Genomic DNA, 17,569 nt, shown 5'->3' with positions numbered 1-17,569 from the left:
ATTAGAAGCTAAAAGCCGCAAAAATTTCAGTCTATATATCAAAATACCAGAAGCTAAAAGCCGCAAAACAGAGGACAAATGTCGCCTATGTAATGAAGGTTCTCCATAAAAAACCACAAGATGCCAGGACACTAGACCACCTCAGAAACCCAATGTTATGTGAACCTCGATAATTGACTTGGAATATCTTTTTAAGTTCCTCCACAACAAAGAGGAGTCGCTAAAGCAGTGTGGGGGAAGTTTACGATCGAGATGAGAATATGAAATGAATTAAACACAATCAAGATTTTAACCACTCTTGGAAGGGGTTATCCATGCGGACTTTTCAATTCTAAGTTTTTAGCATTAACTATCTTTGAATTGTGTTTTAAAGGATAATTTAAAACACACAGGAACTGTTCATAACTTTCAAGACTGTTTAATTGCTTCTCTTTGGTCATTAGTTCCGACAAAAAGTTTTTCCCCTGTTTCGTGGACAACGTGAGTAAAACATTGATGTAGCTTGTTTTCCAGATCAGAACGGATCTCACAATTCATGTCTCTAGTAATCGGATTTTGGATTGAACTATATTTTTATTTCGGCCCAAATCATCAACAGGCAAACAAGGTCATCGTCAAAATCAATGGTTCTTTGAGGCGTATAAGGATTTATATATTCTGGCCCACTTTCTTCGAAAAATAACCATTGTTCCTTGCTTGGAATTCGGTCTGCAAAATTCAGAGTAAACTACCACACAACTTGACAATTGCTCAAAGAAAAATGTTAGTTTCCATTCTGACCCTTCATGAAAGAGAACAGCAAGAAGCTCTTATGTGATCATCCGTGTCTGAATTTTTGGTGCACTAGCACACTTAGAACTCTATAACGTTTTGAAACCAGACCAATGAAATTTCCATGGCTGATATTAGTTCTGGTAAACAGAAAAGGATTATTCTCTCAATATTTATTACCAAACATTCGGAGATCTTGCATAGTAATCCCATTCAGCTACACTTGATTGTAATAGCTTAATATATGTTCTCCAAGGCCATGCAGATTGTAGAAGATTACAGTAGAATGCTAAGAAGGTATAGACAACCAAATGATACCTGTCCTGAGCCTTCTATAAGCAAACGAAAACAACACACAATTGTGCATCCACTCAATCACTGATCCTTTCATAGCACTACGGAGGTTCCATGGTAGTCAAAAAACTTGCAAAATGACCATCACTTCCCACGGTACAGTTAAAAGGTACAGTAAGTTTCTCACTGCTATGATTTTTAAAAGCGGTTGTATGTAGCATCCTCTTAGAAAACCATATTTTTTTACTTGCAAGTCCAACTAGCAACTTGCAAAATGACCATCACTTCCCAAGGTACAGTAGTTTCTCACAGCTATGATTTTTAAAAGCTGTTGGATGAAACAGCCTCTTAGAAAACCCTACTTTTTTACTTGCAAGTCCATTTATAAGCATCAAGAGAAACTTGCAAAATGACCATCACTTCCCAAGGTACAGTTAAAAGGTACAGTAAGTTTCTCAGTGCTATGATTTTTAAAAGCTGTTGGATGTAACAGCCTCTTAGAAAAGCTTATTTTTTTGCTTGCTATTCCAACTATAACCATCGTGAGCAAGATCTGATATTTGCAACTCCTTTAGGAGCTATAGCTGTTACCCATTTTTTCAGCATTTTTTGCTAGTTTAGCAAATTCGGTTTCTTTGAAAATGCAATTTAATCTAGCAATTGAATACCAAAACACCATGTTCCCTAAGAGGATGAAATTTCATTATCATTGCCTGATCTTTAAAAGGGTAAAGGGAATGATTGACCTAAGTGCTACTATTTATGATATGTTTTCCTCTCCTAAGAAATGTTGCGAATATCTCAGATCTCTCTTTTGATATTTCCAACTTCTTCTAAGTTTTTCAAGTTGCCAGTTTTTTATTTTTATTTTTTGGTTTTTTTAGGTTCAAGTTTATGCTTGCTAGTATTTTCCAATACTTTCTCAGATAATTCCAACATATTTCTTTGCAACCTTGGCAATGTCTTCTCCTAAACAATATTTGGATCATTGCTCCTAGCCATATCTTCCCATGGAAACTTAAAGACTTCATTTTCTCCCAAACAATAGATCCATACAAAATGCAATCCATCTTCCAATGCAGCAACCTCAAAACCTCCAAGGTGCAGTGTTCTTTATCCATGGTCTTCATCTCCCAAAACAGAAGAATGTAAAAATTTTGATGCCTGCTGGTTGGCTTCTTCTTTGGTGCTGGGCTGAAAATAAGCTTGAAAGATAGCCCACCAGTCATACTGAGACATGTTTGTGCAGCTCGGTGTGGGCCAAGGTTTGAAAGGAACCTTTGCATAAAATATTTACCATCAACCAGTGGCATTTTTCCTGTCATATTGTCCAGACCATACTTCTGTTTACAATGCCTAAATTTACACAATTGACATACAGTCCAGCCATGCATTTTTATCTGCTTATCATCCCTTTCAAAAGTTTCTTTTGACTCTGAGAAACACTGCAAGTTGACATAGTTAATGTCCATTTCACAGAAGGTAAAATTTCGTTTTCCTTGCAACCTTCCTCTTCTACATTCCTGGTCTGCAGGACTTCTTGAGTGGATAAATTTTGTTTTACAAGGCTGAGATTATTCATGACATTACAAGCATACCTAATCAGGAAATGATCTGGACCCTCCTCTTTGGTGACAGCTCCATTTTGTTGGAAGATTTGCTACCCTGTCAAAATTGTAGGCACTGACCTAGACTATCATTAGTTGTATCAATGGGTGACTGTAAAACTCCATCCGCTGCCTCAGGAAACTCATCACTTCCTCTGCCCAACAGCACCATTGACATTGTTGACATCAACAGTGCCACCAGCTGCATATGTATCATTGTTTTCTGCATCCTCTGTCTTGCTCTTTTACACATCTTCCATTGATTTAACCTTTAGTTTTGGCTGCATTATTTCTTTGGAATGCCTCACTCCCGGCTGTTGTATTTCATGGCCTAAGTCTATCCTAAGCGCAACACCACATTTTCCGTTATCATGGTCATAATTGTCACTTGCCAGATTATGGTTTCAACTTTGTCATCGTCATCTTGCCAATGGTTAAAAACCATGTCTTTAGTGGATGGTGCATTTAAGAAGTGATCAATACTATTTTTCTCAAACTCTGAGTACAAAATCTTTTCCATTCGCATTTCCTCAATGAGATCAGGGGTATCCTCACAATTGCCATCCGGGCTGTTGTCCAAAGGTACAATGGTCCACCTTTATCAATCTTCAAGTACAATGGCTACAAATAGGATCCATTCCTGATGCCAATCCAAACAGAATTTATTGAAAAGAAGATTGTAGTGACTATAAATTGGGCTCAATCTCAAAATTTCAACTAGTTTTCCGCTAGAAAATGAGCTCAAATCACGGAAGTTATTCCAAGATTTTTAAAATTTAATTCATGGAATATTTTCAGAGTCCTCTGCAAAAGGATATAAGGTCAAGAAACACGAATTTGTGGACAATTGGCCAAGAATATCGAAAACTGAATATTATAAAACAAAAATAATCGTGCAACCGACGGCTCACTGACAGCCATGTAAGGATTTTTGTGGCAGAAGAAGAGCACAGCCTTCAAATAGAGAAACATACACTCTGTTGTTCAAACAATTTCGCGTGAATATTGCGGTGGGAAGCTTCAATTTCATTGCAGACCACGCTTCTCCTCTGTCTCTGTGTTATAGTATGTCCTGCTGTTTCACATTTGCTTAATATTTGAAAATTGGTAGACGGGAGTTGCTGTTTCACATTTGCTTAATATTTATGTTATGTTTTTTTGCTTCAGAGTTAGGTAAGCAGAAAACACGGTTTTGTAACTAAATCTTTGCATCTGTTCATGTTGTCAAAGGAATCTTTCCTTTAAGGAATGCCTTGTTGAAAATGAATGAGGCAAAAAGCAACATCTTAAAGGAAATGCTTGCATCCCAAATTTTTTGCATCCTTTTGTGCTATTTGTTTTTGTCATCATTGAGTGATTGATATTTTAGACCTCAAAAAAAGCATAAAAGAGGTTTTATATTTATATATATGTTGAATAACTTGCTAAGATCGAAATTTTGGTTTTGATGTCCTTGCATATTCTTTGACCAGATTAGTTCAAAATGGGCAAGCGAAAGAAATGGCAATATATCATGGATCTTGAGGTGCAAGACCTCAAAGGAAAAATGACTTTCTCTAATAAAGACTTGGTTTGGACAGAAATAAATACAAAAAACAATGGTATTGATCGTGTTGCTGTAATCCCGTTACGACGGGTTGCTGACTTTATAAAAGGAGAGGAAGAAAATCCTATTGCTCCATGTAATTTCGTACGAAAAATAAAGGGTAAACCAAAAGAAAGATCTACTGCTGCATTGCAATATGATATGTGAGTATTTAAAATATATATTGTTTAGATCTTTTGAAACCACAGTTATCTTTCTTTGTATGTACTAACAATTTAAATTTTTGGTTTAGCTATTATTGTTCATTTGGCCCAGAGGACAAAAGAGGAAATCTTTTAGCTAAACGAAGGACTTCATTTGTGCAGAAGAGGGGTTGCCAATGCCACTTTATTGTGAAAGTTATGCATGAAATTCCTGATAGAGCAATATTAACTTTCAATATGTATGAACATGTAGATGGGGAAGGTTGGGCTTGTCATGGTCAATGTGACACTTCAGGTGAGACCAGGGCCTTGCTTAGGCCAAGGCTTTCGAGGGACATTGTTGCATATGTAGAGAGTTGTTTCTTTTTGGGAGTGCCTATTGATGTAGTGTATAGAACCCACGTTAAGAGACATGTTGACATCGATGTGGCAACTCGAGATAGAGATTTCTTCTTATGCAGGAAAGATATTGTAAACATTTATAATAGGTTGGCGAAGGGAAATTATCAACTTCACAAAAAGGATGAAATGAGTGTAAACCTTTGGTATCAAAAGCATCGGGAAGATTTTTTCTTTTACCAAAAGCCCAATGGTGTGGAGGTCCCTTTTATAATAGGGATTCAAACAAAGTGGATGTTGGAGACAATGGTCAAGCTATCGCACAATAGCTTAATAGCCATGGATTCAACATTTAACACAAACAAATATGGGGTAAGTCAGATGCCAATGATTTATTGAATATATTTATTTAAGTTGTATCCATTCAAAATGATTAATAACTTGTATTTGAATTTATGTAATGTTGAAAATGACAGTATCAATTGTATACACTCATGGCATTTGATGAACAACAAAGCGGGGTGCCTGTTGCATGGGTCGTGGCATCACGAAACACATCAGATGATATTGCAATATGGCTGGAGCAGCTCATGCGCAAGTGTTTCCAAACCCGTCCTGATTGGAAAGTCAATGCTTTCATGGTTGATGATGCACTGGCTGAAATCAGTGCCTTGAGGTAACTTTAACATTGTCATGATATAACCAAACATGCATTTTTTCTAAAAATATCACACTAAAATGCATTGAATATGGCAGGAGGATCACAGGTTGCGATGTGATCTTATGCGTTTGGCATGTACGGAGGGCTTGGTTGAAAAATGTCAATCGATTGGCCACTAGTTCCATAAAAGCCAAACAGATGTTCAGTGAGTTAGGTTTCATCATGAAACACACTCTCAATTATGAAGTGGAAGATGCAATCAATCAATTTTTTATCAAGTTTGCAGATGAAGAGAAGTTCTTAGACTATTTCAACAAGAATTGGGTCACTGGAGATAAGATTCGTAAGTAAACATTTTTTTCATATTATATGTATTTTTTTCTTTTATAAAGGTGATAGAGTGAGACTGACATCGTTCTATTTGCAATTAGGTATGTGGGTGAAAGGTTGTCGGGAGTTTCCTCATGCAAATCAGGAGACCAATAATGATGTTGAGTCATACCATTGTTACCTAAAAACAACATTTCTATCTGATAGAAGGAAAAAATGTGTCCGGAGGATGGATTGGTTATTGCATATGCTACTAACAACAGTTGAACCTTGTTATCGGTTCAAGGAAATCTTAAAAGAAGAAGGATTCCTAAACAACTACAAGAGAGAAAAGCAGCTAGAATCATCAGTGGAACGAGCAAGAAAAATTATGGATACTGATTGTTGTCCTCATGAGAACATAACACATGCTTATTGGGTGAGAAGTCAGACAGATCGAGATAAAAAATACCTTGTCACCTGGTATCGTAAGGATTTTATAACGTGTGAATGTCCATGGTCTATCCGTGGAAACATTTGCAAGCATGCCATAAAGGTTAATTGGTTGTATTTCCAATCGGATAATTCAAATCCATTGCTTCATCAGCATGCAGAGGATAACATATGCAATGACCCACCTGAGATCAATATAGAGCCTCAAAACCATGATGAAGATGTCGATGCTACTCTTATGGCCACAAATGAAGTTGACGCAGATGCCGAGGCACTTCATTTGGCAAGGGAGAAGTTGTTTAGCTATACCCATCTCATTTTAGATAACCCTCCTACTACTTTGGCAAAGACAATCCAATTGACTGATATGCTTGAAAAAATGTTGGATGAAGCCAATAATTTGCACGTTACTGATTTTGACTTCACACCTGGATTGGAATCTCTTGATCCATCTTTGAAGAGGAAGAAGAGTTTCCTTAGCCCCACAAAGAAAAGAAGAAGCAGCAGAAAAAACAATGGTTTGGAAATTGATTTAAATGTTGATCCATCAGAATATGAACCATTTGAGTTTCGATACCTCAATAAGCGAGGACGTCATCGATCAAATAATGTCGTCTCTATGGTTCCAGGTTAGTTTCATGTGTTGAATAGAGTCATGATTTTAGATTTAAGTATTTAATCATCACTATTCTTTAACATGTGGTATGTTTATTTTTACAGCAATGCAACAATCCCCAACCATGGTGATAACCCAAGACCAAAGGGAGATGCAAGACCATCCAACCTTACTTTCCATGCCAGGTACATTTGACACTCTTTCATTGTGTGTGCACATATACCTTGATGCTCTAGAAAATTTCTTTGCGATAACGTTTGACATTTTTCTAGGTAACTATAGAATAAGTGGAGAAGCATCATCTTCAACCATGACTGATCATCTACAGAAGGACTTCAACTCTAGTGGGAATCAATGAGGTATGCACAAATAATAGATAAGCTAGGTTATTATGGCGTCGTCAGGTGGCCCTTTATCATATGATAAGTATATTTATGTTTTTCCATTGTTATGTTGTTATAAAAATACCTTTTTCATAATCTGTTCTCTGAAAGTTCATGAAACTTTGTGTTTTGACATGGAATGTTGTGTTGTTTCAGAAGGCTCTAGGTACATTGAGAACATGGGTGCCTGCAAAATTTGAGGAAAGTTTGAGCCTTCATCAGTGCAATTTTAAAAATATGGGTGCCTGATGAGCACCGAGGAATGTTTGAGCTCTCATCAATGCAAAAGTAAAAGTTCAATTATATGCCACTACTCTCCTGAAGTTTCATGAAATTTTGAACTTTGACATGGAATGTCAAGTTAATTCACATGGCTCTGTAATTGTTCAACAAATTCAATTGTCGGTTCTTTTTATTGCAATGTTTCTGTATTTTCTCACGTAATTGGTCTAATACTGCAGACTAAGCTGTAACAATGATGTATACACACTACAATTTGGGAATGAATTATTGTTTTTGACATCAATCAAAATTGTTCTTCAAATATATTCTCAAATGTTAGATCTGTTATATGATCAAAACAAATCTGATTTTATTTATGGTGTTCATATTTAAGAAAGAAGCATATACTGTAAAGAAAATTGAGATAAAATAGATAACAGTGAGGATGACAATTATGTTTTATTCTGAGCACTAGGTGTCATCAATATGCATATACTGTATGCAAACATAACTTCAGCTGCTAATATTATGCGAAGCAGTTCCACAATCTTTTACACTGTAATGTATATAAGCCCTTTATCAAGTCATATTGTAGCTTGCATAAGGGCTCGGTTCAGATTCATATATACAACCTTAGCCTCGATTCAGGCATGTCCTGTAGCTCAAACAAAGTCTCGGCTTGTAGTCTTGCTTCTTCAGAAAACATGCTTTGTTGTAATCATAATGGTACTCTGAATTGTGATCCCACAGAGCACTGAACTTGATCATCCTTTGCACTAGCCTTAACAAGATCCAAACTAGAATATACATTGAACTGGGTCAAGTGCCAAGATCATGATTGAACTAAATTCTTCTCTTATCATTGAAGTATATGATAATGTCAAGTGCCAAGATCATGAAGAATGTAATCAATGGACTACAAGGCACATGGGCAAGTAATCATCTGGTTGGCATCCTGGCATACAAGATACAGCTGTAGGGTGCTTCTCAGACTGCACAGCCAAGATAAATGGAAACAATAAAACAAATATGGCGTCCATTTAAACATCAAAAAATAAAATAGCCTTTAACTGGAAAGCAACATCATAGAACATCTTTATGTGGAATATATGTTACCAAATGTGGATTGAAAAATATTCTGAATTTGAGATAAAGACCATCTATCTTCTCAGATGATTGTGGTAGGTAAGATGAGACAGAATGCAATCAATGGACTACAAGGCACACGTGCAAGTAATCATCTGGTTGGCATGCTGGTATACAAGAGATACAGCTATGGGGTGCTTCTCAGAATGCACAGCCAAAATAATGGAAACAATAAAACAAATATGGCATCCATCTAAACATCAGAAAATAAAAAAGCCTTTCACTAACTGGAAAGCAACATCATAGAATCTTACTCCATGTGCAGAAGTCCTACTCTTAGCGCACAAGTAAACATCAACATTGATTATCAATACACACACACACACTTGTTAACAGTCTTATGGAAACAACATCCATATCAGTTCAAAGGCTTGCTGCTTTTATTTCAAATCCTAAATTCTTACATGGCCAATCTCAATTGAACCAAGCCTAAATGTATTTCATAATGAGAACTCTTAATTCCAAACACTGATCACCACATGATCACAGATCACGGATTGGAAGCTGTGTCGATTCACTTCCAATACCAACATTCCACCAAATTGCAGGCCTACGGCCTTGCCGTTAAACAACCAAACAGAATTATGGAGTTATGGTCTGAAGGCTTCCCCAAAGCTCACCTGTTTTCACCCTGTACCTGGGCCTGTCCATCTCAGATCTACGATCTTGTTTTCATTTAATTCATTTTCCCTCCAATAGGTTGATCAAGCAAACTTGACATTAATTTAATTTTCTTTTGTCCAATACTAATTCTTTGATCCATTTTGTTCCATTATAGAAGCTTGATCAAATGGGCTGGGGAATCTTTCTCTAGCTGCCCAACTTTAACAGGATCTCTCAGTTAAGAGATCAACTTAAAGCCATTGGACGAAATATTGACGAATCAGAACTTGTGACTGTGACTCTTAATGAGTTTCTAGATCTTGGGATTCATTTGTATCAAGCATTTGTGGCAGATTGGAAATTCCAAAGTTTGATCAACTATTTGACTGCCTGTACTCAAGAGGAGTCTAGGCTAATATGAAAAGGGAAATTTCAGAAACTTCAAGATGATGAGTCCCAAGCACTTGCAACTCATACAAAGAATGGTAGAGGAAGAAGAAATTTGGAAAATTTCAGAAAAGGAATATAGGTAGAAGAGTTGCTCCTGTTCTATGAGCTAAACCACTAACTTGACACTGCTTCATTGTGCACTATGACATTTTTATCTAACCTATTCGGAAAATGAGGAACTGATGTGATTCATCTTAATGCAAAAGCTTATAAGATTCGACAAACCCCTGTTCAGCATTGAAATTGATGATAGCATTACAGCGATATCAAAGTCCTTCAATATTCTGAGAGTGGTCAAATTACAGTCCACTCAGTAAGCTTATTTAGCACTTACATAAGCATTAATCCAATATATCTACAGAGATTTGATGATTATACAAGTTGGCATACTTGCTTAAGGGTGATGTACCCTAAATGAAGTAAGAAAATTCTATCCGACTGTAAAATTTGTGTGAATTCTGCAAGTGATTGGCAAGGTGGTTGGAAATGACTGAGAAGCAGTGCCCAGGATTTACCATGCCAAGTTGTTTCTTTTCCTATTAACCTTGTAACCCAAACTGCTCATGAGTTTATCCAAACACTTGATTTTTAGCATGCATATTGTATTGAAGAACATGTTATATATGATGGTCACTTCATACTAGTTCTGTCTCAGCCATTGCACTTTGATTACATTACCAGTAGAGGATGGAACTGTATTACAGATTAACAAAGCTATGTATGCAGTAACTCATAAGCATGCAGAAACTCATTTAAATCATGGATTCCATTTTGAATTTCATTCATAAGCATAAATTAACTTAATTTGCAAGTTATAAATAGAGAATGAACACTTAACTTTTCACTGAGATGGTATAAGAAACTGGCTGTGTATGAGCACTTTTCACTCAAACATATGTTCCACTGCAAATGCCACCCCCATTCTGAGCTAAGAGGCCACTTCAGTGAAGGAAACTCCTGCAGATTCAGAAGTCACTCCCCCATCTCAATTGCTCTTAGGATCAATGAAACTACTTACAACTAAAAACTCCGAGTAATCATTGAGCTATGAAACAATCATGGCATTCTTATCCACTTCCCACGCAGCACAAGGAAGGCATCTCCCTTTTCTACTCAACAGTCCCTTGGGAATATTCTCCCACAGTGCAAGGAGAAGGAAGACATCTCCCTTCTCTACTAAACAGCTCCTTGAGAGTATTCTCCATTCTAGTACTCTCGGTGTTGGCAGTAATAGCCCATCATGCTGTCTACCTTCTGGCAGCATTACACCTTGCCTCTATGGCACCCACAGAGCAGCAATTTACAAGGAAAATTGGTGTTTCATTAGCTATCCAGCCTTTATGCTCCTCTAAAACCATCCATCTCTTTTCACAGGTCCACAAAGCGCTCTCTGTTGCTGGATTTTGTCACTTACAGATTTGTATATCGATCTAAAGCATGGGAATGCAGTTAGCTGATCGAATTGTATTAGTGTCTATAACCGATTTCTTTCAGGTAATACTAATTATTAAGGCTTCATTGGCCAGTGCTGCTAGATCTCCTGCATCAGAACGTATGGTTCTAGATCCAAATTCATCGGGACAGGACAACTCTTTTTCCAAGTAGAACCCTTGGCTACATAAAAGAATAGGAAATTCCTTTTGTATTTGTGGGATAACAAGTATTTGAATACTGATCAATCTATCTAATTAATTTGGAGCTATTAGAGCTGGCTCTACTTTTTGGTGGATGTGAGTCAGAGCAATAACAAGAATATTTCTAATAGAATCTTTCTCACCATCCCTTGAGAGATGGTTCACTAATAAACCAAGAAAAGAGTCAGTTAAGCCTAAACCAATTGTTTGGAATCTAGCTGCTCTGATTCTTCCCATCGTAAACAAAAATTGACAGTATTCTTTGTCCGATAATGCATGTGACTATTTCCCATTCTCTTTCAGAGCAGCAGGATCTGAACCCACAACCTCCATCACCCCAAGATGGCACGCAGCCAAGCTGTGCCAACCATCAACCAACATGAAATTGATTCAAATGTTAATGCCCAAACTTTATGTTTTATTTGAACTTTTATTATAATATCACTCCCTCTGCTAGACATGTTCCATAAGCATGGGAATGCATTTTTCAGAACTTCAATCATGCTGGAACATGAGAAGAATGAATCAATGAGTCCATCTGAATTAGAATGAAAGATTGTGCATGGAAATGGAGAAGGTTCAAATTTTCATGACAATAGGGTTTCTTGTACTTCTCCTTAATGGTTGTACCCAGCCCCATGCTTTCAAAACTATGTGAGGTAGACTTCCTCACCAACCACTCCATGCAGTCAATGATTGGATTCTAAGTCAAAGATGGTGAGTGAAGTTTATATAACAAATCAAGAAAGGTAGGAGCTTGGAAAGATGGAATGGGTCCCCTGTTTTCCTTCCCAATAGTGGACTCGTAGCCCCTCTGGTGCTCTCTGCAGCCATCTTGGACCTTCATATTAATTTTTGAAACACTATTTACATATCTTGAGCATAACAAAAAAAGATCTGCCACATGGTACATAAAATCATAATTACTACAGTTACATGCCTAGCCATTCACTAGTCAGGCTATGGCCTTGATATCCGCACTAAGAATCCATACAACATATTTACATCGTTTACACACATGGTCATTTTATTTAAGCCCGTGTGCCTTGTCTCCCATCATTATAAACACTTTTACAATTTGAACATAATTCCATCTAATACATCCAAGGGTAAAGATTGGGATATTACAGAAATTTAAATTCCACTAGCTGACACGTCAAACCTATGTGTAAGAGCATCAAAGCAGTCAAAATTCTTGTGGTGGAATAAATCTGTGCCAGTCAATAACATAACAAAGATGCTTATCAGAAGGACAAATAGAAAGCACATTTAAAACCATGGTCTTGCCAGGAGTAGTGGTCATATTCTAGTATATCAAAGGTACAGACTCTTGGTGCTATGTTCCAAGGTCTCAAATGGGCAATTGTTCACTCTTCCTACCCTGTAAAGGCGCCATCCATCAGTTCCTGTACTCAGAGTGACATATTGACTAGTAAGTTTAGGGTTTTCTCGTACACAACAGAAGGAGCTCCTTACCATGAACCATTTAGACATTGCTGGTAAGAGTACCTATAACTGAACCTTGATCATTTGAGTTTAGAAATATTCTACTATGAGATGTTTAACATTTAAATTTTAACAAGACATTCTTATACCTTAAACTCCAGGCATGTTCCATCAAGGGTGACTTGGATAGACTACCAACTGTCACCTCGGTAGCCTACATGTTTTATATCTGCCATAATGGTTTCCTTTCTTATGGTGTGTTTCCTCCGAGTAATAAGGATCAATCCATTAACACACTCTTCCTATGAAATTCTCTTATCATATTCTTATTTTTTCTTATATATTCAATGGATCTTCATATTGTCGAAGATAATTGCAGATCAAATTTCTGAAGACCGTGTTAAAAATTTAAATACAGTGTGTTTCTAGACTTAAATTGCATATAAACACATCATAATTCTTGAAATTAAGCATTGTATGTTCTGATGAGATGAATAGTCAGTGCAAAATAATCGGGTTGGAAGACTTTGGAAAGTAAAGACTCTGCTGACAGTTGGATATGCAACCAATCCAAGCCGCTCAATCTACTCTACTGCTGAAAGTGATAGTTAGAAACAAACTGAATGTGTGTATAACCCTGTTCAGGTAAAACTTTAGCTAGCGCAGTCAACAAAAACAAGCTTGTAATCAGATAAAATCTCAATCATGGTCTGGTTATAAATTGTTCAAGAGAGAAGCCTCCTCTCCAGATTGTTGTGACTTTCAGTTGAGAGGATCTAGGTTTAATTGCACACCCTACACTCTTCTTAATTGGTCCATGTTCTAGGATGGCTTGGGGAAATTATGCAGATGTTATTGACTATAAAATCACTACCATGAACAAGTGGGAAAACGACTTTCATGACAATTGAATAGAAGGAGTATCTCCCAGACAGATGCCAAAAGAGGAAAACATCCAACCTGCAGTGCGTGCATATCTCACGCTAGGCAGTGTCTCCACCAAGGTTAAGACTATAATAGGCTGGTCCATGTCTAGGTTCATTTTTTTTTTGTGAGGAGGGAGGGGTGGTTAGCTGGTAAGATAGGATTTCCTTCTCCAAATTGTTGAATGTGAATTTCAGCTGAGAGGACCTGGATTAAAATGCACACCTTACACTCTTCTTCACTGGTCCATGTTCTAGCATGGCTTGGGGATTCTCTGCAATCTGCAGATATGATTGAATATAAAATCACTACGATGAACAAGTGGCATAATGGACATTCCTTTTATCATGTCGAAATGGCAAGCACTTTTCACAATTGAAAGGCAAGAGATCTCCCAAACAGCTCCACAGGAGGAAATCATCCAATTTACTGTCTATACATATCCTACGGTAGGCACCATCTCCACCAAGGTAAAGACTGCCGATTGTTGGGATTTGCTACCGATCCAAGCTGGGCAATCTATTCTACTACCATATGTTATAGTTGGATACAAACTGAACAAGTGTATAGCCCTGTTCAGGTAAAATTTTGGCTAGCATAGTCAACAAAAACAAGTTTGTGATCAAATCAAATCTCAAGATAGGAGCCCCTTCTCCAAATTGTTGAATGTGATTTTCAGTTGAGAGGGCGTAGGTTAAAATGCACACCCTGCACTCTTCTTGACTGGTCCAAGTTCTAGCATGGCTTGGGGATTAAAATCACTACCATGAACAAGTGGGAAAATGGACATTCCTTTTATCATATCGATATGGCAAGCATTTTTCACAATTGAAAGGCAAGAGATCTCCCAAACAGCTCCACAGGAGGAAATCATCAAATCTGCTGTGTATGCATAGCCGACGGTAGGCACCATCTCCACCAAGGTAAAGACAACTATCTATTATCTAATGGATGAGGAGGACACATACGTAAAGAAACCTTTCATCACTGATCAACAACCAACTAACAAATCACATAGCATATCAATATCTCTCCAACAACATAATTTATTGATGATAATCAGAAAATCATGAACTAGTTACTTCTGTCAAAATACATTTGTCCATGTACATGGAATATATTACATTTGTCCATTAATTTGTCTCCCATACAAAAAACTGTAATGATTGCATGTTGGGGAATAATAGGTTCTTCTTTAGTGAAAGAACCATGCTATGATAGACCCCAGAAAAATGATAACAACAACCCATTCACACAATGGGGATTTATATTGATGGTGATCAATGATTTCTGTTGCAGTGGATGGTGATCCTATGTCATATTTGGCATCTACATATGTTCTTAAAAATGCCCTGGACATTATATCAGTGGACATCTTTTCAATATCTGCAGAGTGATTGATGGTAAAATGTTGAAATTGAAAACTCCAATTTAGTGCTTCCTTATGAAGAGGTTTTAAATTGTCCTTTCGAACCCGATAGATGCCTTTCATCTGATTACATATCAACTCCGAGTTGGTGAAGACTTCAATATCATTGACATCATGTTGTTTTGCCTCTTTTAACCCTTCAACAAGGGCAATGTAATATGCCTCATTGTTTGTCATCATTCCAGGCACTTCTCTCTTTCCATAAAATAAATGATTTGTTGCCATATTGTAAAGGATGAATTTAATAACTGCTCGACCTGGATTTGGAAAGCAAGACACTTCAATGCATAAATGCCACTTTTGCACCATTTTTTACACTTCAAAAACCTGAAAAACAAATAACAATAAATTCATGTTAAACAAGTAGACATGAATTATAAGTTTCAGTGGTGTTCTTAAACATATGTAGCATAAACAACATATGTAGCATAAAATTACTTCATTGTCATAAACATATAAACACTTTTCACTATACAGTAGCTTAACATATAAATAGGGATACTCTGTAAAGAAAAATGTCACTGAAGATAGGATGCAGAGGAATATCAAATAAAAATAAAATAAGTTGAAAAATACGGATAATCATAAAGAGAGAGGTTGGTCTGAAAACTTCCTTGAAATTACTTCGTTACCTCTCACCCCACTTAGAATTATGCTGATGATAACATATAAACACTTTTCACTATACGGTTGCCTAACATTAAAATCGGGATACTGGGAGTATACAGTAGCTTTACATTATAATAGGGATACTGGGAGGCTATGTAAGAAAACTGTCACTGAAGACCAGGATGTAGAGAAATCTCAAATAAAATAAGTTGAAAAATAGGGATAATCACTGAGAGAGAGGAATAAGGATAGTCACTGAGAGAGAGGTTGGTCTTTGTCCAACATATGGCTTCAAAGTCTTCATATAGTTGAAATTGAATTGAGGATAGGAAGTTCCCTGGGATTGGAGAATTTCAAGCAATCAGTCCTCATATAGCGAAAATCTATCATATAGTTGAAAATGAGGGTAGGATATCACGGTGGCAGGGTATTCGAAAATAGTGATTGAATGGGTTGCTGGTAGGGTTGCAGGTGCTTATTCTCTTCCATTGGATGGAAGAAGTTGATGTGTTAAAGATATCTTTTGCATCCATCTATTTCTGCCATATCTACAAGGAGCAAAACACCCTTTAGGATAGCTGTCTAAAAGAGGATCCTTCCTCTGCGCTTATTAGGAGGATTTTTTATGAGCTGCATATCAATGGCACCAATCTCGGTGGTGGATCATTCCCTTAGTAGCTGCTCTGGATTTTGAATGCTTTTCTCCTTCAGGTTATTTATGGTGGCAGTCTGACTTTTTTACCAGACAGTAAGGCGTTTGTCTATGACACGGTTTTTTTGTTGTTGTAATTGTCAGATTTTTAATATTTACCCTGTCTGATAGCATATCTAGGAGCGATCTGGTTACATGTTTGTGTTTCTTTTTCTGCTGAAATGATTTTGCAGGCCAAGGTTGTAATGTAAGACTATTTTGTTTTCAATAAAAGATTGCTGTTTTTTTTGGAAAAAAAGAAAGGTAGGAAGTTCCCTGGGATTGGAAAATTTCAAGCAATCAGTGCTATGATGGGCGAAAATCTATCATGAAAATCTATCATATAGTTGAAATTGAGGGTAGGAAGCTCCCTGGGATTGGAGGGCGAAAATCTATCATATAGTTGAAATTGAGGATAGGAAGCCCCCTGAGGATTGGAGAATCTCAAACAATCAGTGCTATGATGGGCGTGGACACAGGGCTATGAGATCATCTTACCCAGAATTGGGGAAATCAATTACTATATTGAGGGTAGGAAGCTCCCTGGGATTGGAGAGCGAAAATCTATCATATAGTTGAAATTGAGGGTAGGAAGCTCCCTGGGATTGGAGAATCTAAAGCAATCAGTGCTATGATGGGCGTTGACACAGGGCTATGAAGTCATCTCACCCAGAATTGGGGAAATCAATTACCATATTGAGGTAGGAAGCTCCCTGGGATTGGAGGGCGAAAATCTATCATATAGTTGAAATTGAGGGTACGAAGCTCCCTGGGATTAGAGAATCTCAAGCAATCAGTGCTATGGCTATGAAATCATCTTACCGAAATCAATTACTATATTGAGGATAGGAAGCTCCCTATTCTCAATTACTATATGGGGACTCCAGGTACTAATTGAAGGTTTGTTGATAAACAACACTGAGTTTTCCCTTCCTTATCTTAGTGTTAGTGTTTGGATTTTTCAGATTAACAACCTCAGTCTCCTTCCAGCACATTTTCCGAAAGAAAAATTAGGTTGCAGACTCACTGTCCACTGGTCATGTTCCACTTTTTGTTTGGCGTACTGATTTGGGATATATCTTTTCTTACCTTGTTAACATACGATAAGCATTAGTAGATCTTTCTAAAAACTATGGCAGATATGTATCTTTCTTTTTTTCTTACTACTGAGCCTTTTGGATGACTTACGTAACATGGAGCTTCAGCTGATCGTTCTTAATTCTAATTACAGAG

At 37.1% G+C, this 17,569-nt stretch overlaps 2 protein-coding genes across 2 annotated transcripts; both read left to right on the top strand.

Moving 5' to 3' along the window:
- The first annotated feature begins 5,243 nt into the window (after nt 1-5,243).
- LOC149223808 (uncharacterized) lies at nt 5,244-5,895 on the top strand. Its single transcript, XM_089383410.1, has 2 exons — nt 5,244-5,436; nt 5,517-5,895. Exons 1-2 carry the CDS (start codon nt 5,255-5,257, stop codon nt 5,770-5,772), a joined length of 438 nt encoding a protein of 145 aa, XP_089239536.1. The 5' UTR covers nt 5,244-5,254; the 3' UTR covers nt 5,773-5,895.
- An 84-nt stretch (nt 5,896-5,979) lies between these two features.
- LOC149223807 (uncharacterized) lies at nt 5,980-7,665 on the top strand. The gene is made up of 4 exons (XM_089383409.1): nt 5,980-6,812; nt 6,904-6,984; nt 7,072-7,158; nt 7,339-7,665. The coding sequence occupies exons 1-3, from the start codon at nt 5,981-5,983 to the stop codon at nt 7,155-7,157; spliced, it is 999 nt and encodes a 332-aa protein (XP_089239535.1). The 5' UTR covers nt 5,980; the 3' UTR covers nt 7,158; nt 7,339-7,665.
- Nucleotides 7,666-17,569: the final 9,904 nt, after the last annotated feature.

This window comes from Pinus tabuliformis, chromosome Q (genome assembly GCF_031772625.1).
Source record: "Pinus tabuliformis cultivar Carrire ecotype Pingquan chromosome Q, CPIR1, whole genome shotgun sequence".
Classification (NCBI taxonomy): domain Eukaryota; kingdom Viridiplantae; phylum Streptophyta; class Pinopsida; order Pinales; family Pinaceae; genus Pinus; species Pinus tabuliformis.
This window is presented reverse-complemented; position numbering and strand designations above follow the sequence as displayed.

Coding starts and splice junctions, on each gene's coding strand:
- LOC149223808 (XM_089383410.1), top strand. CDS start 5,255: ATGGCATTTGATGAACAACAAAGCGGGGTGCCTGTTGCATGGGTCGTG. Junction 5,437..5,516: donor GCTGAAATCAGTGCCTTGAG/GTAACTTTAACA, acceptor TGAATATGGCAG/GAGGATCACAGGTTGCGATG.
- LOC149223807 (XM_089383409.1), top strand. CDS start 5,981: ATGGATTGGTTATTGCATATGCTACTAACAACAGTTGAACCTTGTTAT. Junction 6,813..6,903: donor TGTCGTCTCTATGGTTCCAG/GTTAGTTTCATG, acceptor TTATTTTTACAG/CAATGCAACAATCCCCAACC. Junction 6,985..7,071: donor AACCTTACTTTCCATGCCAG/GTACATTTGACA, acceptor ACATTTTTCTAG/GTAACTATAGAATAAGTGGA.